The sequence below is a fragment of the Pseudopodoces humilis genome, chromosome 1, assembly GCF_049639895.1.
Source record: "Pseudopodoces humilis isolate 2021_Gansu_Grassland_sample_001 chromosome 1, ASM4963989v1, whole genome shotgun sequence".
In the NCBI taxonomy this organism is placed as follows: Eukaryota; Metazoa; Chordata; class Aves; order Passeriformes; family Paridae; genus Pseudopodoces; species Pseudopodoces humilis.
In genome coordinates, this window is record NC_142200.1 from 83,539,939 (window position 1) to 83,562,862 (window position 22,924).

Here is a 22,924-nt window from a genome sequence, read left to right on the forward strand (position 1 = left end):
AAAAGAAAAGTATTTGTGTACCTATGAACAGATAAGCTGGAGGCATACTGAAATGTGAAGAGAAATTAAGTAATTTTTATTGACTTTAGTTAGTTTCAGATTGACGTTTTGGATCCTGTCCCTCTTAAAATCAGAGGGAAGAGATCACAGATTTAAATGCAGATTCTCCATCATGTTGTTTTGGTTTTCTATGGAACTTCATTAATTTCAGTGGCACGAAATGATGACTCAAGACAGCACAACACCCAAATTTCAAGATGTTAATGGTTTTCAATGGATGGGAGGCTGGATTCTTAGGCCATAAAGAGATTCAGACCAGTATGCAACAGAACTCAGATTTTAGAAAGTTCAGATCAGAGTACAAGATAATCCTACTGAACTTGACTGTGAATGATAAAAGTAGTCAACAGCATATTTTCTGCATTAGTCTTACTCTATGGGATTGGATTTGAATTTGGTCACTGCTTTATTGTCTTTTTCTCCTCAGTGTGGAAGGAGGAGAGCTATTTGACCGAATTATTGACGAAAACTACAATTTGACAGAGATGGATACTATCTCGTTCATAAAGCAGATCTGCAAGGGAATTCAGTACATGCACCAAATGTACATTCTTCATTTGGATCTCAAGGTAGAGTTTTGAGATGTATGTTTTGTGCAATAGACAGATGTGGAAATTCCATTCTTAATGGTAGGCCATAAAGCTTAGCAGATTCCTGTGGCAGAAACAACAAAGAGCCTTATTCTGCTTTCCTTATTTCAATGCATATTTACTTTAACCACATTGAGATCAGTTAAATTACTACAGGACTAAATAAATTAGATTAAAATTGTGGTCATATGTCATCAAGCTTCATAGTGCTTAAATTTTCCACAGACTGATTTTAAAGAAAGCCAGCAGCTGACTACAAATATGTTGCTATTTTTAATTTCAGTATTTAGATCTCAAGATATTGAGCAACTGTTATTTAATTCAACTGCATAAGATACATGTTTTATACAGCAGCCATGGGGTCAAATTATCTCTGTTTTTACTATGCAGAAAGGCATGAGTGAGTGGAACTAAATTCAAGGGTCATTCAGGATCAGTGTAAGCCCATACAACCTTCTGAGGACTACACTAAACTGCTGTTGTTATGAAAAGGCATCAATAGATAGCCAGATTAAGGGGAAGCACATTAAAAAGTACTTTATGAAATGAAAGGAATAAAAATAGTCAGTGGATAATGTAATGAATACAGTGTGTCTGTGTTGGATTAGGCAATGGCTGCTAGTGTAGCTGAAAGCCCAGAGAGAGGTGGTAGATTCTCTGCCCCGTACTCACACATGTACAAGTACTCTACCATGGACTTGCACATTCTCACTCTGGTCAACTGAAAATGGTCAACTGCCACCCCTCAGAAAACATTTGTTATTATTTTTCATTAAACTGTACACTTCAGCTGGCTCCTTTTCCCTTAGCCTACGTTCTTATTAAATAATGGACTTGTTTATTACCTCTATTTAGTGCAGGAGTAAAATGGGATGATGTCTTTAGTTTTATGACTGGCTAGAAAGCTTCCTAGTGATCCCTGAGATTTACAATACAATAAAAAGAAACAAGGAGTGCACAAGATGTTTTTCTCTGGTGAGATTTTTATAACAGCTGCTGGCTTTGGCCTGTAACAACTGAGTTAATATAGGACATCTTTAACGATGTTAGCATATATATATATTATTGCAGTGGTTAAGGAAATGAGCAGATGCTTGTTGGGACCTGCTTCAGTAGCTGATCATTGACCAGACTTGCTTTTCTCTTTCTCTACAAACATCCAGTTACCTAGAAACCTGTCAAACAGAAGTTCACACAGTTCTTTGGGACACATTAATTATGATCTTGAGATGGCACAGTTTTAATATGAGGTCAAACTGCTGACAAAAAGATACATACACAATCCAAGAAATTAATCCCAGAGACCTCTTTTCATCTGCTCGCCAGCTATGGCTTCTCCCTTCTGTTTTGCTTGTTCATAGATTGCTGTCAGTAACAAATGAGTTTAGGAAAGAAAGCCTGAAATTGAAAGAAAATCATCTTGACCATAATCATCCAGGACATCAGAAACTATGGACATATGGTGTTTAAAAGTCCTACATGTAAAATGAATTAGTAATGGTGACAAAGGTTAACTAATGTTTTAAGTGTTGAGGGCTGTTTTGTTTCAAAGAGGACTCACTGAGCAATAAGACAGAGTAGCTATAAAAGTGCTGGCAGGGAATATGGGACTGTGCTTTAGGTATTTACATTTCAAAGACAATTGGCCAAATCCTTCTCTCAGTTCCTTCTGTAAGAATTTGGAGTAATTCTTGGAAATTAATGGATTCCTGCCAGGAAAGTGAAGAGTAGCATTTGGCCCTATGAAAACCCAGAGGGGTTTAACCTGTGAATCCTATTTTTTGCTAAAACACCTGAAAAAAACATAAAGTTGATATTACTGGCTTAATATATGAATGTTCAATCTGACAGAACATGTAAGAACTCAGAAATGTAAAGCTGTAAGATAAATTTCAAAGCCCCAAAAATTTATTAAAAAAAAGAAATCAGTGTGAGCTTATTAAGGTCTGTAAAATCACGTGAAACTCCTCCTTGGAAGTCTTCACTCCCTGTCCCCCTCTCCCTAATGCCTTCTTTTTCTGAGTTGCTGCCTTATGTCAAATTCAAAAGCCCTGGAGACAATAAAGCTGTTGGGAAGCACAAGATGCATGGCTCTGATTGCTGTGTGACAGCAAGCAGGGTATCCATGCAGAGAGATCTGAACAAGGAGAAAACCAAAAGGTGCTTATGACATATTTACACTGTTATTAGTGTTATTCTCACTGCAGTTTACTAAAAGCACAGTTTTTCATATTTTTTTCTCATTCAAGTGCTTTTTGTTTGTTTTTTTTTTCTTTTTCTCTTGGCAGCCTGAGAATATCCTGTGCGTGAACCGAGAGGCAAATCAAATAAAAATTATTGATTTTGGATTGGCAAGAAGGTACATGCATGTGTTCTCACTAACAATAAATTAATTAAGAAATAATGAAAAAAGTATTGCATCCCTGCCATGATGTGTTTGATACATAATGGTCTTCTACTATTTTTAGGACAAGTTTGTTTCTTTTAACCAGGGATATATTTTAATATGGAATGTTTGGAGCTGAGTGAAAAAGATTTGTCCTGAAACCTTCTTTTCAGGTAGAAGGTTGAAAGAGGGCTGATTCTCACTAAGAATGCATATAAGTATATTGGAACAGCTAAAACACCGCAAAACCAGTGGCACATCTTGTCTAGTCTCTTGTCTCCAGTATTAAGAGATTCTTCCAAAGAGAGTGTAAGATACCATTGAGGGCTCTTATGATATACCCCATGCTATAACCCTTTCTAGTTTATTAGGTGCTATAACCTCAGTGAAGGATTTACTGGTTAAAAATTTCATGCCTATGATATGGAGAAGTCCCAAAAGCATGGTAAGAGCTGCTCTGAGAAGTCCTTGAATTATGAATTTCTTCCTTTTTGTAGCAATTGCATTTTGTCCTAGTATGATAGAAAGCTTGAAAATACTTTTCATTCTATATATGGGTATATTTCTTTTTAGTTTGTGCCTCTGTCTATCCTTTTTTCCCTACTGAATTTTCTGTATGCTTCTGGAATTCCTCTAAGTGCTAGACCATTGATGATGCAATTTTAATAAAGAACTGTAATTGATGTCCTTTGTTAATGTTTCCATATCCTAGATATAAACCCAGGGAAAAACTTCGAGTTAACTTTGGGACTCCAGAATTTCTTGCTCCTGAAGTTGTGAATTATGAGTTTGTCTCTTTTCCTACAGACATGTGGAGTTTAGGAGTCATTGCTTATATGCTGTAAGTAGGATTCATTATCTGCTTTGTAAGCTGCTTCCGTGTTGAACTGTATCAGTCATCCAAGTTTGCTGTTATACTGGAAGTGTGACAAACTGTGTACCCAAAATGGGAAATGTAAATTTCTTTCTAAGTTCCATATTGAGAAATCTCTCCTCTTTTCCAATTGCCATGAAGTTTTTGTATTTGGCTTTTTGCACATCTCTCAGGAGTGTTTGAGCACCACACTTCCAGAATAATGTAAAATTGGTAAATTCCCAGTGGTTAGTATAAGCGTGGTCAAAGGTCTAGAAAATATGATCTACCTTGAAAGACAGTAATTCTTGGTGTGTTAGAGAGGAGGGGTGATTATTTAAACATTTAAATAGATGAGAAAATGGGAATGGTCTGGAGATCTTCTTAGAGAGTAGAATTTTGTAAGATCAGCCAGAATGACAGAACAATCTCAGCTGGCACATTGGAGACCATGTACAGGAAGAAGGAAAGACAGGAGTACTGAACATATTCCTTTTTACTTCAGCCTCACTGGATTGTCTCCTTTCTTGGGTGATGATGACAATGAGACCCTCAACAATATCCTGGCCTGTAACTGGGATTTTGAAGATGAAGAATTTCGAGATGTTTCTGATGAGGCCAAAGATTTCATATCAAAGCTTCTCATCAAGGAGAAATGGTATATAATCCTGTATCTTTGAAATGTGTATTCCATGTCATCATGACACATTTGTGTCACTTGTGCTGCTCCATTGCAGAATTAATATGACTTATGTTTTTTATGCCCACATAAATTATAATGTATTATAATGACACTTCATTGATGTTGTTCATTGTCTCCATCAAATGCTTTGAAATTACCTGAATACGTTTTTGCAGTAAAATAAAACTTAATTAACCTGCCATCTGTCATGGATGTTCTGAAATGACAGCATTGCATGATGGCAGAACACATGACCTGCAGCAGATAATTGCTGAATTGTAAGATTCTGGGAAAAACTCCTAATAGCATTCTGGTTTTCCTCTAGCTGGAGATTAAGTGCAACTGCTGCCTTAAAACACCCATGGTTAACAGACCACAAGCTCCACTGCAGACTTCAGGTCCCTACATTTAAATATCCTTGTGCATCTGCTGTTGCCCTCTTGTGTTGCCACATCACTTTGCTTTTACATTTTTTCTTAACTTCATTTGAGTCTTTGTCACTGATTCATTTCTTGCCAATGGGAGCCACATGTGTCCCATTGCTTTTTTTTAGTGGTTAGAATTTGCATGCTCACACTTGCTTATCAGTTTTTGCATGTCTGGGAGGAAATATAAGATCCTGCAATGCTGTGTGTTGCTGACTGGATTAATTTCTTAGCCAAATGAAAGTATTTATAAAATGAGCACTGCGTTGCCACATGAAAAGGATTTTCCAGCTCGGTATTATTCTTGTTCCTGCTTTGAAAACCCTTTCAAGCTCTTCTGAAGATGCCCCTGAGTACTGTTTCATCCTACCTCTTCCAAAGAGACGCCTTTCCCAACAGAGCTTGGAAATTCCCCTGGTGCATACTGTTGTACTTAAGCACCTTCTTGCCCTTCAGTGGTAGCCAGCTTAGTGGCCAGCACAGAAGGAGTAGTTTGCTCAAGCAAACAATTCAGTTAGGCTGAGCTGGAGGAGCAACAAGACTTTAAATTACTTTGGTTATTCCTGTTATTCAGTAACTTTTGAAGATTCACGCTGTTGGTGACACCTCTGTTGGCTGTTTCTAAGTGAATCCACTCTGTGGTTTAGTGGTTCACAAGAGGATAATTTTAAGCATGTTTCAGAATTTTTACAGCATTTGAAGTGCAATATTCACTTCTTCCTTTGCAGGCAAAGCACTTTTGGGTTAAATAAAATGACTACTGTATTGCCTAGGATGTATAGGTCAAAGTGCATTTTCATATACAGCCATCATTAAGAATGAATAGATGATATTAATTAACAAAATAATGTTATTAAAATAGGAGCAAAGATTATCATGATAATCACGCAGTTGTAGCCCTGGCAGTGGGATGGACTGAATAGTGTATTTACAGCTCTGCCCTTGCAAAATATTCCTGTTATAGACGAAGGATAACCGGAACTACTATAAAATAAGATATAAAAAAATCAAAGAAATTACTCTAATTTTCATTTAAATTTACTTTTCATTGTAATCTCCCAGAACAGCAATTCCCATGAGATTATCAGAAGATTTTTAAGTGTGTGTGCACAGTAAAAATAGGAAAACTTGTCATGGTTAATATATCTTCAGAAGTTTTCATAGGATATAATTTTACTCCTTTAGTTGGGCTCCAGTGAAGTTCTGATTTCTGCAATCTCAGGAACAGTCTTTTCCAAATGCTGCAAAAACACGAACTGCTGTCCTTCTTATCACTAAGTTTTTTCTCAGGAAACCCTACCCTAATGCAAACCTTACAGCTCATGTTGTCCTTTGCATCCTCTCCCCCAGTATTTTTTATTCATACTTGTGCTTTGCAAAATAGCTTCACTAAACATGCCGATGTTGCAGTGTTCTTCTGCCATTACCTTAAGTAGAAGTAAGATACAATTGATCTTCAATTAGTGTTTCAATAATGGTATCTTTTTTTTTCCCTGCTTAGAAAAAGGCTAAAGGTGACTGTGTGTCTCAAGCACCCCTGGCTCAATAACCTCTCTGAAGGAGCTGCCAAACAGAAGGTTTGTTTCAGGTCCCAAATATTCCTTCAGATGTAAAAGCTGTAGCCCCTGTGGAAGGGATCAGTGGACAGCTGAAAACCTGGTGTAGTCCAAAGTGCACGGTCCAAACTGTATTCACCACCACCACCCCTGCTGCTGTCTGGAAAGCATTCAAAATGTAAACTGGCTCTATTACTTACACCAAGTAACAGCAATGTGCAAAATAATTAATGGGTATGGAGCCATATGTGCTGCAAAACCTGACCATTTTAGAGGGAATGGTTATGCTCCCACTGGCTCTCATGGGGCAGGATTTCACCCAATAATTTTTCAGTGTTGAAAGCTTTTGGGTTTTCATGCTGTGGTTAGAAGTACAGTTTAAAAAGGGTAGAAATATGAAAAATAATAACTTTTTAGCAGAGGCACGGGCCAGACCCTCAGGGCAGCTTGACTAACTGCAGCAAAACCAAAGCAAGGTGACCCCTGAAAGAAGCTGCTCCACATGTCTGAGGGCCCAGTTCTGACATGGCACTTACCTTCTCTTATAGCAATCCAAACAAGTTTGACAGAGCATCTCTCTGTCCTTTTTCCCTGGCTCCTTGTCTTTGCCCTTTCATTAACAAACAGTTCATTAGTGGTTCTCAGGCTGGCTTGGTTGCCTCCCCTGGGGATCAGGGAGACTCAAGTCTGGTCTGTTTCTCTGTCCCTGGTCTTTGACCAATTCACACTCACTCAGCCACTTTGAAGTCGTGCTGCCTCAGGTGGTGCAGTATCCTCATAAACCGATACTCCAATTCTCATAGCCACTTTCACCAACTACCACAGAAGTTGGTGGCTCTGTTCAAGGACCAGGGGAAATGCTCAAAAGTTCTGAAGGCCATTTCTGGGCAAAACTCAGTGGAGGGTCAAGACATGAATTAGGCTGAGAACACACACATGCTGTAAAACCACTTCCTTTTAGTAGTGCGTCATGAGTAACAACAGGATGCCAAAATAAAAGTAGTACACCTTTCACCACTTGCCAAAAGGCAAATTTTTAGTGGTGCCATCATCCATCATCTGCTTGGTAGGACAAGTGATATATTGGCTTTTTTTTGCAACAAGTTTTTTCCAGGAACATGTGGAAAGCAGAATATTGTGAGAGGTTGAAATTTGTTCTGACTAAGTAAGATTAGAGCAGATTTTATACAGTGTAGTGTAGTAACACAGAAGATAATGATCTTTACATGAGCTATTTCAGACATGAAGATGCCTTTCCATGATACAGTGGAAGCCAGTAAGGACTAAGGTACCGTTTTTACATCCCACTTAACTCTCTGAAGCCATGCTACTTCCTGATACAGTAATAATATCTAGGCATCAACTTCTGGCATAGAAATCCAGTGGGAATTTATACCTCTTTGTGATCCTTCATATTCACCCTCACTTCACTGGTGCTGAGACAGATTCTGTGAAGCTTTGGTCCACTCACCTGTGTGCTTCTACACGGTAGTTTTCTAAGCAGGTTTTCCAGTCCTGTTGCAAGATTAGTGTTTGTATCTGGATTTCCCATTTCAAGCCACTAACTTGTGGCCACAAACACAACAACAAAATGGTGAAAATCCTCCCTCTGTAACACAGGAAGCACTGTATTACACAATTTTCTGTTACAACCAAAATCAACTTTAAGATAAATTGACTGTCCAACAGCAGTCAAAATTATTTTTAAATAAACTTTTAATAGCTTTGTAACATAGTAACCTAACCATGATCTAACTTGCAGGAAAATCTGGTTTTGGCTTTTGCAGTGTTATTTCCTCTCTGTGTGTTTTTCTTTTTGGAGTTTATTTGAGTTTACTTAATGAGTGGATCTAAAGTCATAGCTGTGCTTTAGTTTTAAAGAATCCCTTTAGCTATTTTTATCAGGCAAGTAGTATGGTTACCACATTTAACCCAAAATAATGCACTCAAGTGCCAGTTGATTTAGACCTGGCATTATAAATGCTTGCAGTGGTAACACAAATAAATGGAGAGGTCTGCATCATGCCTTTGCATACTGTGATCTGTATGACAAGAGAAGCAAAAAAGCAGAGTAGCTGCATTTAAAGAGACACTTCCAGGATCAATTCTCCACTTAACAAAGAGGCCTTGTCTTTTTAATATTGTATAAAACATTTCACAGAAAAGGTGGCTGTGAGAATTCTTTGTAAGCAAGAACCTTCAGTGCTGCTTTCTTTTCTTTATGCTCAAAGAAACCACCATGTGGTCATCCCAGAACACTTAACCAAATGAAAAAAATATACTGCTGAATTAACTGGATTCTTGTTCTGTTTATTTTGCAGAAAAGCTGCTGTGTGGTTACTGCTGCTAAGAGATTTGAAAATATCAGCAGTCTCGGTGCTTTACCCCCCTGCCATGACTGAGACTTCTACTAAATGGACCAACAGCACTTTAGTTGCAGGACAAGTCCCAGCATTGTGGAGCTGCTTCTTCTCAATTCAGCTTTTAAAAGAAGCGAAGTATTTCTCTGGGTTGCAGGAACATGTTTCTTCTGGAGCAGCATGTTCTCCATGCCTGCAAGTGCTACATTAGCTTGGTTTCATAATGAACTTTTCTCTATCTAGTCTTATATCCTCATTTACTTAACAAAGGCTCCTTAATGTTTATATTATCATGTAAAATTAAGTGTTTCTCATCTAAACCCAGAAGGCAATCTGTCACTATATCTGTTGCCAAGGTTCATTTGACACTGGAGTCAAATAATTAAAAAAAAACGAAAAAACAAAGAATTGCAACAAATTTAAAGCTGCCTTCTGTAGAAAATTGGAAGTTCTTTTTCCTGTCACACTAAAGTGAGTTAAGGATTAGCTCAACCAGAGTTAAAGCCATGTTAATGTAACACCACTGGAAGGGAGAAATGAGGCTTTCCTTGTGTATAGGTGAATTTGCTGCAACTGTGATATGGTACATTTCAGGATTTTTTAGCCTGATGAATTACTGCTTGCTGTAAATACACTTGGATTAATTAAACAAGAAAGAGAATAAGGCACTATTCACTTGTACCTGTGCAGACCCTGTTCTCCAAAATGCAAGTATAATTCAGAGTTATTTTAAATAGGGTGATTTTATGACAGCGAATCTGTTTAATGCTAATTTAACTGATTAAGGCCACTGGCAAAGAGGTGAGTCAGCGCTTTGCTCATTATAACCTCTGAGTACAGGCTCAAGTAAAAATACTCTGTATTTCTAAGGTTTTCTTATCTTGCTCCCAAGCCTTTCTGATTCTTAACTAGGTAAAAAAATGGGAGTCAGAACAGCTGAGTTTTTCACCTGAATTTTTTTGATTATGGCTCACCATTAAGTGAATCTAAGTTGCCAAGACTCCAATGTTAAAATAATGACACTTACTCCCTGCTGTATATGGCTTTCTTACTGCTTGGTTTTGGAACTACATAAATGCAAATTGTAACGATTATTTTATTTAATCATGCTGTTGTGGTGTCTTTACATTGTCTTTGCTTAATCCAGTTCTGATCAAACCACATATACATAGCTATCTCTATATATTTATCTATGCGTTTCATAGGTTTATATATTTAAGTTCTGTCTTTTTAAAAAGGGATCAACATAAAGACAAAACAGTATTATTCATCACCACGCAATGAATTGCTTCTCACACCTTTGTCCTTTCTGGATAGCATTCATTTTGAAATAAAAAGGGGCCCATTAATGGGACATCATGGCCATCACACTCTCTACAGCTAGTTTGATCCAATGTTTTGAAATCATTGTAGTACATCCCTTAGGACTGCTCCTGTAAATGAACTGGGCTTCTTACAGCTGTGACATCTTACTAATACTGATGTGTTGCACCAGAGGTTGCGAATACTGACACATCATGTAACTTTTATACGATATAGAGCACTGCCACCTTCAAGTCCTCATCTATAGTCTTAAGTAAACTTTGACAAGCAGAAATAGAAGTTTCTTTGGGAAAAGACTGAGAGGTCTCAGAGCAAGAAAATGAGCATATGACTTTTAGATAGAAGCTGAACTGCTGGTTTTTAGTCACCTTGTCATTTGCCTGGTTATTTGCCTGGTCAAAATGAATAGAAAAATTGCCTTTCTGTTAGGCCTGGAGTTTCCACTTCTGTTCTGACTCTCTTCAATATGTTGTAGCTTTTTGTACAGTAAGCAATTCAATGATCAGGCTAAAATTCAGCAAAACCCTTTGGAATAACATGATCTCATTATGCACTCTAGTGCCATTATTGTAGAATTGGATCAGGGTTTTGTCTTTGGTAGATTTTACAAGGATAAATTGCATGTAATTTTGAATCTTATTAACTATACTAAAATAATACTGTGACTAGTCTTTTCTGCTTTGTTGCTAAGTTGAATTAAGAGGATTTATTATTTGTTGATATATACATCTGAGTAATAATTAAGAGCTTAGTGCCATGAAGATCAGCCCAGTGTTAGAGTGTGTTGCACTGAGTCAACCACAAATCCTCCAGGAGCTGTTGGTAAATGTGGCCTCTGTTGAGCACATCCCCCAAGTTCATCCATACAGTGCTCTGTCAGAAATAGGAACACATGGGAGGATAGAAGAGCTGGACTTATATCCCCCACCTTGAGAATTCAGGCAAGAGTTGAGGAGGGGACCCCTCAGGAACCTCTGGCTTGTGCAACGAGGCAGTGTGCTAACACAATCAAGGCATTGAACTTCCATTCTTAATAACATGGATAATGGTGGTCGCACTCTAGAGCCTTGTCTGTAAATTGTCCCACTGTTTCATTCTTGGAACAGTTCCTGCAGTAGGTGGTCAACTTGAGGGAGGGACAGTCAGAGGAGGATGGACTGAGCAAATCTCTGGAGTGACTGAAGGTGCCATTTGGTGGCCAGGGTTAAACCCAAGTGAGCCTGCAGGTTTCCAGCAGAGAAGGAAAGAATCCCAAGCACACTTCTGCTTTTTGCTGCACAGATGCTGGATCTGCAGCACCGAGTCAAAAGGGAGGTACATCACCTAGGGCCTGTCACCAAGGGTAAAAAATTATGCTGCTATGTAATCATCACTGCTGTGTATAGCAATGTGCCTGAGAAAAATGTCTCCAGAGATGTTCATTTGTGTCCTACATCCACCTCAACATGTGAAACAGGCTGCCCAGGGAGATCACTGTTGCAATCCTCTCCCACAGAGTCTCCCTCTCTGGAGACATTCCAAACCTCCCTTGATGTGTTCCTGTGTCACCTGCTTTAAGTGACCCTGCCTTGGCAGAGGGGTTGGACTGGATGATCTCCAGAGGTCCCTAAAAACTCTGTAATTCTGTGTAATTTTAGTAAATAATAGCTTGAGACAGATTCTTTTTAATGGCTTCCTAATTGTGTTGCACTTTGAGCAGCATGCTGTTTTGTGTGTATGCTCACATATGCAAGTTTGGTTTTACTTTGCCCTACCTCTGGAAACATTCAAGGGTGAGTTGGACAAGGCTGTAAGCAACCTGATCAAGTGGGTGACCTCATTTCTCATTGCAGGAAGGTTGAACTAGATGACCTCTAAAGGTCCTGTCCAACTCAAACTATTCTATGATTCTATGATTTAATGATTTAAATATGTTCTGTAATGACTAATAGCTAAAGCCTACTATGTTAAATTATTTTTTTGACACATCATTTATTTTCTACTAGGTCATAGTAATACTAAGGCTACTAGGTTCTAATAAGTCACCTACATCTGTGTGAGTTTGCTTATACTTTTTGATACATATTGGCTTACATGATTGCATTTGGAAACTGAATTTCTGTGCTTGTGAGCAGGTTTGGGTGTGAAAGGCACTGTTCTAGCTGCTGTTATTCCATTTAGCTGTATACTCACAGACAGGGATGACTGCAGGTACCTCAAGAGTGGTATAGAAACATCAGTTGCAGTGGAAGGGATCAAGTACCCAGATGCAGTGCTTGTTTTGTGCATTCTTCCTGACATGTAAAAATTGAAAAATAAAATCCTAGGAACATGACAGCTATCACCTGGCACTCATAAGAATCAGGACACTGTTATTCCCACTCCTATAGATGCAGCAGGTATACTAGAGTAGTCTAAGAGTGACATCTAGATTAGAAGTAAATATACTTGGTACAAGATGGGACACCAGTGGTTTTTCAACTGTTTTTATATGTTGTACATCATGAAGATTATGAAATGGGTAAAAACCTCTTCTGTAGGAAGATCTCCATACTACCATGTCTGTGTTTTTGAATGCCTGCAGCTCCTCTGGGTACTCTCACAGCATAAGCAGTTGGCAACCTGGGTAATCCACTCTGGAGATTACAAGAATAAATCCTTTTTAATTTGTTATTCCCTCTAATGTCAGAAGCTGAATAAACTTAAAGCCAAGCTAAATTCTTGATTCCAACAAGGAATAACAGGGTAGCTCACAGAAATAAATAAGGGAAGTGCTAGATCCACCTTTTGTGATGTGAGTAGTAGAAGAGCCCAGTTTAACAATCCCATCTTCCTGCCAAAAATATCTACTTTGCACCAGTCCTGATCAGTAAAAATAAAAAGAATCTTAATATTTTTAACAGTGAAGGAAGGAATCTCAATCAAGAAACAGTTTTTCTGCAGTGGTTAAATTGCTTCAATAAAAGTCAAGTTATTTTAGCATTTTCAGTTTAATGCTGACACTATAAATCACTGCCAGCCTCTTTCAGCAAAATGGCCCCCACCAGGAGCTGTGAGAAAAGAAGGTGTTTGTCAGCTCCTCTCCAGTGATGGAGACCTAGAAACATTGGATTCCGTTCTGCTGGATCCAGTGAGAAAGGCAATTCTTAGCTTTTGGACTTTTAATACCTGGTAACGGATGCAGTTTTGCACCCAGAGTACTGATGAATGGATGAATGAGCAGCAATGCTCCAAACTCCTTCCAGGAGGATGATGCATCTTCACATACCACTTTTATCAGCAATAGATACTTTTTCTTGTGTCTCCTGTGACTAAAACTAAAAACAGTGTGAATCCATGTAGGAGTGCTAGACTGTTTCACCTTCCATGAAGGCTTGGTAGCTGAACAACTAACTACCTGTTTCAAACCTAGATGAAGACTGGTAGAGGTAGTGCTTTGTAAATACGTTGTTTAGCTCTGTGTCTTTAGAGTTAGTTATCTCATTTTGGTATGGCAGAACTAATGTTTGTGTACCCCACAGCAACTTCCCTTGCATTTAGAAGACAGGCATGTGGCAACTGTATCATGAAGCATGTGGATTTTCATGTACCTTATCACCTTGGTTTGCATATCTGGTTTTGTAGATTAACTCATGTATCTCTGGTATGTGTTCTTTTGTGAAAACAATGAAGCAATCTTGTAAAAAGATGAATGAGGAATAAATGCTGATTTTGTTTACTCCAGGGTTTTTGTTCGCTGTACTTAATGTGCCTGTCATTTATGTTAGTGACAGAAAGAAGCGTGGCCTTTTTCCCAACTGCTGTCTCTAGATACATGAAGAGAAAAGCAATTTCCATTGAAACAAATATGCCTGTGTCAAAGGTTGACTCAGGCTCACGGTTTGCACTCCTTGTAAAAAACCTCGTCTCTCCCTGCAAGTAACTGGGAGACTTGAGGTGCTCTTGACTGCTGGAAGTCCTTAAGACCAGCTTACTAAGGAGGAAATTAGAAATTACTGAAATTTCTGGTGTTTGGTTACTCAAGAGACCTGGTGTACTTTTCTCCCTAATTTGTCATACTTGCACCACTGGCCTATTCAGTATTGCCATCTGGGGGCTGCACTTTAACCTTACGCCATCTAGGAGTTCATAGACTACCAAAACAGTACGGAATCAGAATTATTGTTTCCCAAAGAGTTAAATCAAAATTCAAGCGGGCTGGCTAGTGAAAAAAAATAAAGAGCAAGAGTAAAAATTGAGAAAAAGGTTACAGGGTAAGAAATCAGGAAGCAGCCTCTGATGGACACTGGCTTACATTCAGTAAGCAGAACTTTTTCTGTCTGGTTTACCCATAGCTCTGGTTGCAGCACTTGGGACATGCACCATACTTGAGAAACAGCTTTGGCTTCTTGCACTGGAAGGTTCTTATTTAATGCCAGCCTGTATTTGATAAACCTGAGGTCTGCAGGTGTAAAATCTAAGTCTACACCCTCCTGATTAAGCTGCAAGTTAAATCAACCAGAGGGTTGCATTCATTCCCCAGAGAGCTCAGTACTGCTGGCTGACATGGAACTAAGCCTTTGCAATCCAGCTGGAAGAGCCCGGGGGCTGAAGGATTCAACAAGAGAAGGATTTTACAGTAGCCAAGCACAGGACATGCAGCTGCTGCCCCTTTACAGCTGCCCAAGGCAGCCCCAAGGCCACCAGCCATTTCAAGAGGAGCCCAGGTTAGCTGGTGAACCCAGGCAAAACCTGTGCTTCAGCATCTGTCCACAAAGGACCCTGGAGAGTTCAGTAGGTGTCTGAAAGTTCTTCAGGGTGACAGCCCAGAGTGAGTTCCTGTGCATGACCAGACCTTAAACATTTGCTCGTCATTTGCCCAACTTGAAACCTGTTGCTGTGTTTTAGCTTTCAGTGCCTTTGACCCTGGTGTAGGAGTTTTTGTCCAAAAAATATTAACATCTGTGCCTTAAAACTGACGAGGAAGACTTTGTTGTAGTACCTTGGTCCTCTCAAAAGCTCCTGCTAAATGCATGCCGCTGGCAAAAATAAAATAAAAGGGACTAAAATAATGCTCAGCTCCCTGTATGTGTCTGTAAAGCAACTCCACACTTTTAAAATGTGCTCCCTAAGTTCATGTAGTTAAAAATATGTTGACTACAGGAAAAAAAAAATCCAACAAGGGACATTCATAATTCTTCATTAATTAATAGTCTACCCTTTTTCTTCCCCAATTATTTCAAACACCTGCTCACAGTAAATTTCCTTTGCAGTTTTTTAATGCTGTTTTAATATTACCCAGAACTTGGAAACATACACTAAGCTTCTCTTATTTTTAATTATTTTCAAATTAATTTTAATTTTCTGAATATTTTCAGGGCTGCCCATTTATTCAATAAAACTGAATTTTAATTTTAATTTTTTTTTCTTTAAAGGCCTCCTAAACTTTCCAGAGAAACTTTATGGGCTGTTTTAATGAAAGCTTTTGGAAAAGAGACTGGATATTTCAAAATTCCTCTCTTGAAGCCTCCTCATCCAAAAAGAAGTGGGCGGGGGGAAATCACTTCATCTGGTGACTCACATCTCTAGCATGCAAGTAGGAATTCATCCAGGAGCTGAGCCATCTTGTCTTTGGAGTGCAGGCTCTTCTGGGTGCAGCAGCAGGGCCACCACATCCGGCAGCACCTCTCCTGTGCTGGGTGGGCTGTGTCCAGCCCAGGCCTCCAGCTCATGCCCATCTTCAGTGGGTGCACGGTGGACATCTGCACTGCCACCACAGGCGTGAGGCTGCCCCCAGGGCTCAACACACTGCTGCCTCTTGGGGACACAGAGCTGTGACTGTGGCAGAGATGAGGAAGGCAAGGTGACAGTCATTCTTTCCAGAGCTGCTCACTCCTCACCAGCTAATCTACATGCACGTCCTCTCTTTGCTTTAGGTGCCCAGTCACTGTTTCTTGAACTCTGATCTTTGTTTATCTCCATAATTTACATAGGTGTGATATCTGAGCACTGTAAACAGAGCAGGGCAAACGACCTCGGCCCTCCAATAACGTACTTTCACAGAGGGGGTGCCAAACACCCCTGCTCTGAACCTTGAATGTGCTCACCCCATTTCAGTCTGTGTGGTCTCAGGGTTTGGGGATAATTTAGTGACAGGTGGCAGGGTCTTGCCTCGCAAAAATGTGGTGGCCTCATTGTGTCAGCTGAGCATTCCTGCTGCATCGCCGTGTCACCTGCTACTTGTACCCCTCTGCTTTGTCAGGCTGTTCATAATGGGTTTCTAATCCCTCACCGACAAAGCTCATGTCATGGATAACACTGGGGAAGCCAAACCACCAGGTCGCTGAAAGGAGATATTTAACTGGCATTGACATTTGCTAAGTTTCTTCATTTTGCTTTTAACTTTATTTTTTGTTACGGTTCACTTCTGCAGACTTAAGAAATATCCATTGCAAGGAGCTTTCATCTACTCTGCTCTTAATCCCTGCAGATGCCCACGTTCCACAGACCGGAAGAAGCTTCCTAATAGGAGTTTGCTGATTTTTTTCATCTTTGCCACGGTGAAAGTGCTGTCTCAGAGCTATTCAGACGCCCTGAAATGTTAGACTTAGTCCCACATGCATTTGTAGTCAGAGCAAAAAGCAATAGCGACTGCTGCAATAGCAGCAAGTTGTGTCCTGACCATGGACACCTTCCTGAGCTGGGGCCAAAACTGTCAGTCAGTCAGTCAGTCGGTCAGTCAGTCGGTCGGTCAGTTGGTCAGTCAGTCAGTGGGAAGGTGATGGGGTGGGGGGGATTTCAAGGGGTGATGTGTGGGTCTGGCGCCTGTTCCTCCGCAGCCCTGCTGGGGCCGGGAGCCTCAGCGCGGGCGGTGCCCGGCCCACGGTGGTGGCAGCGTGGGGCTGGTGACACCGCTGCCAGGGGCTGGTGACACCACTGCCGGGGCTGGTGACACCGCTGCAAGGACTCGTGACACCGCTTCCAGGGGCTGGTGACACCGCTGCCGGGGCTGGTGACACCGCTGCAAGGGGCCGTCGCGGCCACCAGAGGCCAGCGTTGCTGTTCGGGAGCTGCGGCAGCGGGCCCCTGCCTGGTCTCCGCGGGGGATGCTTCGGGAAGGCACCTCACACCTCACACACCCCTCACACACCTCACACCCCTCACACACCCCACACCCCTCACACCCCTCACACCCCTCACACCCCTCACAACTCTCACACACCTCACACCCCTCACACCCCTCACACCCTCACACACCTCACACACCTCACACCCCTCACACCCCTCACACACCTCACAACTCTCACACCCCTCACACCCCTCACACCCCTCACACACCTCACACCCCTCACACACCCCTCACACCTCTCACACCCCTCACACACCTCACACACCTCACACCCCTCACACACCTCACAACTCTCACACCCCTCACACCCCTCACACCCCTCACACACCTCACAACTCTCACACCCCTCACACCCCTCACACCACTCACACACCTCACACCCCTCACACACCCCTCACACCCCTCACACCCCTCACACACCTCATGCACCGGGCTGCCAGCCGGCTGCCTTGGTGTGCATTCCCAAAGCCCACTTAGTCACCACCGTGTCCACCGATGCGTGTGGAGGTGGGTGACCTTTAAAATGCCTCTGATTAATAAAACACTATTTGCAGGGAGAAACTGTGCAAAGCACAGCTTTTAACCTCTCCCCATCCCTAGCCTGTCCATAGCACACCACGCAGAAGGATGCAGGGAAGTGCCTGGGGTATGATATCAGAAGAAGGCTGGAGAGTTTGCACCATGTGAGGCTGGCCGGGGTGACTGGGCAGATGTACAGTGCAGCTGGCAGTACTCCTTCCTTATTGCCATTTTACATCATTCTCCCTTTGGCAATAGCACTGCTTCAGGTCGCCTGCAGAACACAAACAGAAAATTGATGTGATTTAGGATTTGCCTGCGAATCAGCTGACAGGAGTAGGAAAACATGAAGAAACTTGCACACTACTGCTATAAACAGAAATCTACATAGGATATGGTTTGTGTGTTGAGAACAACAGCCTGCAAGAAGCTGAACTCATCAAGTGAGACCATGGGTACTTCTCTACTGGCTCTAATGGGGTGTGAAAGAATTAGGCAACTACTAGGGTTAGTTCTCTGTGTACTAATCCACTCATTTTTCCTTTGCCCTGTGCACAGAAGTCCTGTTTCTGTCTTGAAAAAAGCAAGAATGGAGGTCCCAAGTTCCATAATGTTATAATTTCTTTATTCATATGGAAGCTGAATGATTATTCATTAATTGGAACCAGAATTTACATGGTCAGAGATCTTTGTGATGGCTTCATCTGATCTTAAGTGACATAAGACCTCCCCCAATCAATTTCTTCTTGCACTGTGGCACATTTGAAAAAAAATAATAAAATCTTACTTCTTGTCTGATTTTGTTCACCTTCTAGCCATTAGTTCTTGCTTTTCATTTGCCAAACTGAACAAATCCCTGCTAGCAAATGCCTCCTCACCTATGTACTTCTAGACTGACTGTCCAAGCCCCCACTCTTCCACCTTTCTCTTTACAAAAGGTAGGGTTGTCTTTTCCTGCCTTTTACCACAGAACATGAAATAAGTTCTCACAAGTCTCTTTTATTTGTATATGCTGGTTTTCCAAAACCATTTTTATTCTGTAGGCACTGTAATGCAACAAAGCCGACCAGGAAATGTCACCTCAGTGTCAGCTATAACAGGAGCATGAGGTTCTTACTATTAATTCCTCACTTGTCTCTTCCCCCATCCTTGATCATCATTAGCCTCACTGGTTGTTAGGTCACTGCATTTTGGCTATGACCTGCAGGTTATCAGTGCCTGGCTTTCCCTGCTAGCCAGCTCAGAAGTTCGCAGCCCGCAGTCAGGCTCTTGGTATCTGGTTAACCACACTGCTACAACAGTTTAAGAGCCTGTGTGACAACAGTGTCTCAGGTCAGTCCAAAGGTTTTCACCTCAGTCCCCCAAAAGCTGGAGCTACATATTCTTTCAATCAAAGTTTAAATAAGAAGAGGAAGAAGAAAAAAAAGTTAACAGAGAAGACTTGTTTTGGAAATAAAGCATAAATCAGGCAAGGCTCTACTGGTGAGGGTCAAGGGATCCACAGGCAGTATGGGAGCAAGGTAGAAATAATTCAGCCTTAAGAAAAGTCAGGAATCTGACTTCCTGGAAGCTCATGATGCTGATGGGGGTATGAGCAAAGAACCCTGTCAGTATCTTATTTGCCCTGAGGATTTAGCAGTATTTTTAGAACTAAGGTCATAAAAGAACTGGGACCAAATTCATCTGCTGTCATTCATCCCAGTCTTCCAAGCCATAGCTAAGACAAAATTCTTTGCCTATATAGTTTACAGTCCAAGTAGACAGGCAAGCCAAAGGCAGCAAGAAACCAGGCATGTAAAGTTGTTGACCTGAGTCCACTTCTCTTTCAGATTTGGTCATCCTCTCCATTCCTGTCTCAACAAGCTACATTTGCTGATGCTGACCACAACACATGCATACTGTCACAACCCCTGCCATCCAGGCATGCTGCTTAACCACTGCTGTGTGCTTTTCACAGCCTTTTCTGAGAAGAACCTGATCTTGGGCAGTAGGTCACTGCCAGCCCAGCTCACACTGACAGAGACCAGCAAAAATCTGTAGCATGGACATGGAATGAGACCAGCTCCCTTGAAAAAGGTGAATGTGAGGCCCAGCAACCCACTGGGTCAGGAATAATTCTGGTTAAAGATTAATGGGTAAAGGACAGCAAAAGGATGAAGAGAGTTACAAATGTGCCAAACTAGATGCAGAAGGTGGAGGACACAAGTCACCACTTACACTCTGCTTTCTGCCACAGTGATCACCACCAAAATTACAGCAGCATTACCGGTGATTTGGCTCAACAGGGTCAGGGCCTTTGGCTGCACTGGTTCCTTCCTGCAGGGAAGGATCTCACCCGGGGACAGTGAAAGATCATCCATTGGCCTCATTCTCCTGTGAAGCCCAACCCTGTGTTCGTGTCTTCCCACTTAAATACTGAAACATTTCCCTGCTGTACAGTGTGTGCTTACACCAGCTCCCTTGTACGTGGTGAGAGGTCGTGAGAGTCTGACTAGCAAAGCTGGCAAAGGAGGCAAAGGTGAGATTGGGCAGTGTCTTCTCTCCTTGCTGCCACTTGCATCATGAGAACAAGGAACAAGTTGAAAGGGCTGGTGTAGCCTATGGAATGAGCTTTTATTCCTAATGTCTTGAGCAAATTTGTGCATGGTGGCACACCAATATAAAGGCAGCATTGTCAATTTTGAGCATCAAAGCATCATGCCTTCCAAAATCCTGAGAGTGGCTTAAAGAATCTGAGACTTCTTAAAAACAACAAATGTCAATTTCCTTTATTTTCCTTTGGGTTTTAGAGCCTTTTGGGGAGAATTTTCTTCCTCTTTGTTGTAAAAGTACGGTTTACCTTCTGCTCTGAATGAATGCAAAGGGCCTTATGGACTCCCTTGATTCCAGCTTCTGGGTCTTTAAGGGAAACACCAAAAGTCATTAAGATGTGCAATTAAATCACAACCGTGGCTAACACAGCAAATATAAATGCAAACCCTGCCCTAGAGAACAAAGACCCATTCATTCTGCTTAAATTGCTCTTGAGAGTTGCTTGCTGCTTCATTTTTTTTTCTTTTTTCCCCCAGTCCGTATTTCTTCAGAAGGAGGGGGAGCTTTCTTGGCTTATGCCACATCCTGGATCCTCAAAAAAGCCTGTGCTCAGCGGCCTGAGTCTGTCTTGCCTCCTGTCTGCCAACCCTCTAGAAAAGTGAGGTTACAGACAAGCATCAGCAATGAGTGAGCAGTAATAAAGAACCTTGATAACTGAGGTAAAGTGGCCATTATGCAACTAGGAATGATAGGTAGAAAAATAGAAGCCGGAAATGTTGAAAGGCAGCTGAGGTTACATTCCTCATTGGAAGTAAAAGGTGGTGGAAGATCATTTGGCAGCAAGCGCTCCTCCTCTGTACATAGAGAGGGATTTGCCAGCAAAGGATATTAATGATCTGAGAGTGAATTGCAAGTCCACAAGGGAAATCTGAACTGAAAATGGAAAAGACTGAAAGCTAGGCAGGGGGATTTGTATCAGGTTAAAATGTCAACATTTGGAGATGGATGAATCACTGGAGCTCAGACTAGGAGGAACAAAATAACCCACCCTCTCAACAAAGAAACCAAAGAAAACAGCAAAACATAACTCCAGTGTGTCCCTTTGTCCCAAAGTTAAAGCTCTGCCAGCCTGACCTTTTTTGGGTTGGTCATATTTGTGCAAGAGGATTGGCTCTGAGGTGAAAAGTGGTGGTCTACAGAAGGGGGCAGGTTGCCTCTGCCTACTTTCAAAAACTGGGTTTGTCCTTTTTCCCCCAGCCCTTTCTTTCTTAAACTGTCAAAAGGCACCTCTGTGGTATTCAGTGAGCTCTACCTGACCAAATCTCTGTTACCAGATGAAGGGCGTTCAGAAGCTAATCCATCTAAAGGGGTTTTTGGCCAGGAAAGAGGAAAGGCCCACAGTGCTAGGTTTGGGGATTCGATTTTTTGGAGACCACAGTTTGTATTGGACTGCTCTGCTCTATAATCCTATCTCTGTTCCTGTCAAGAATACATTACAAGATGGGAAAAACATCTACTATATTTTTGCTCAGTGGAAGACCTCTTTTTAAACATGAGGACCACAAATTTGAAACTTTAAGTAAGTTTTGTGCTAGTGCTACAATTTACAGAGTGAGTTGGGGCTTTGATTGCATTTTTTCATTCCTTTTTAGGAGTCAGTTGAGCTTCAGGCATTTCCAGGGCTATTTATGCCTGTTAATCCCTAGAAACTGGCTGAGAGCCTTGGATTTGTCTTCCTCTGTCTGAAATGAGGCATGGTCCACTCGGGGTTGTAGCTTGCTAATGCAAAAAGTTGGCAGGTCATGAGCCAGGTGAGGGGCCAGGGGGAGAACAGGGAGGTCTGTGCCCCTTTCCACTCTGCCCTAGCGAGGGCCAGGTGACAGAAGAACCTCACCTGAAGAGACAATTAAGTGTCAGTGCAAAGAACAACATTAAATTGGCACAACATTCCTTTCTCTTTCAAACCACAGGATTTTTTTTTCAATCAAATATGAATTTCAGCAGCAAGATGTGATTTTTGGCTGCTCTTTACGCTTAATTTATTAACAGTTTAATCAAAACTTTTGGGCACCTAGCCAGACTTGTTACTTTGTATGGCCAAACTAGATATTAGGCCTTGTTCCACTGGAGAAAGATTCCTTGTAAGTTCCCCAGGATGTCTTGGGTTTGGATATCTGAGAAGCACAGCAAAACCCATTCACCCACCGTGGTTTCACTCTCTTCTTCCACTTCTAAATGTAAAATACTCTGGTGTGTGAAAAACATTTACATGTGTTTCCCACACTTTCCCAAAGCCCAGCCTGTGTTCCAGGGGAATGTGTGAGCTAACTTTCCCCCAAAGCCATCTAGCCTCTGCTAAATAATATAAAAGGAGTTGGGCTACTTCAGAGTCTCACAATGTGGTGTTAGGATTGTTGATTTTCATATTAACTGGAAACTGCTCAAAACTTCCTGCATATTGCCTTCTTGGTGACACTTTCCCTTAAATCCCGGTGGTCTCCCAGATATATCGCCTCATGAGTTTTTTCTGACAGTTTTTCTCAAGTTGTGA

At 41.3% G+C, this 22,924-nt stretch overlaps 1 protein-coding gene across 2 annotated transcripts in view; it reads left to right on the forward strand.

The window, feature by feature from the left end:
- Positions 1 to 13,932, forward strand: part of MYLK4 (myosin light chain kinase family member 4) — an 82,094-nt gene extending 68,162 nt beyond the window's left edge. For both annotated transcript variants that reach the window (XM_088051182.1, XM_005526456.3), the window contains 7 exons: positions 488 to 629; positions 2,939 to 3,009; positions 3,749 to 3,877; positions 4,395 to 4,547; positions 4,897 to 4,969; positions 6,498 to 6,573; positions 8,874 to 13,932. In XM_088051182.1, coding sequence (XP_087907308.1) covers positions 488 to 629; positions 2,939 to 3,009; positions 3,749 to 3,877; positions 4,395 to 4,547; positions 4,897 to 4,969; positions 6,498 to 6,545 — 616 coding nt within the window. In that variant the 3' untranslated portion in view covers positions 6,546 to 6,573; positions 8,874 to 13,932. The remainder of the gene's footprint in view (positions 1 to 487; positions 630 to 2,938; positions 3,010 to 3,748; positions 3,878 to 4,394; positions 4,548 to 4,896; positions 4,970 to 6,497; positions 6,574 to 8,873) is intronic.
- The last annotated feature ends 8,992 nt before the right edge of the window (positions 13,933 to 22,924 follow it).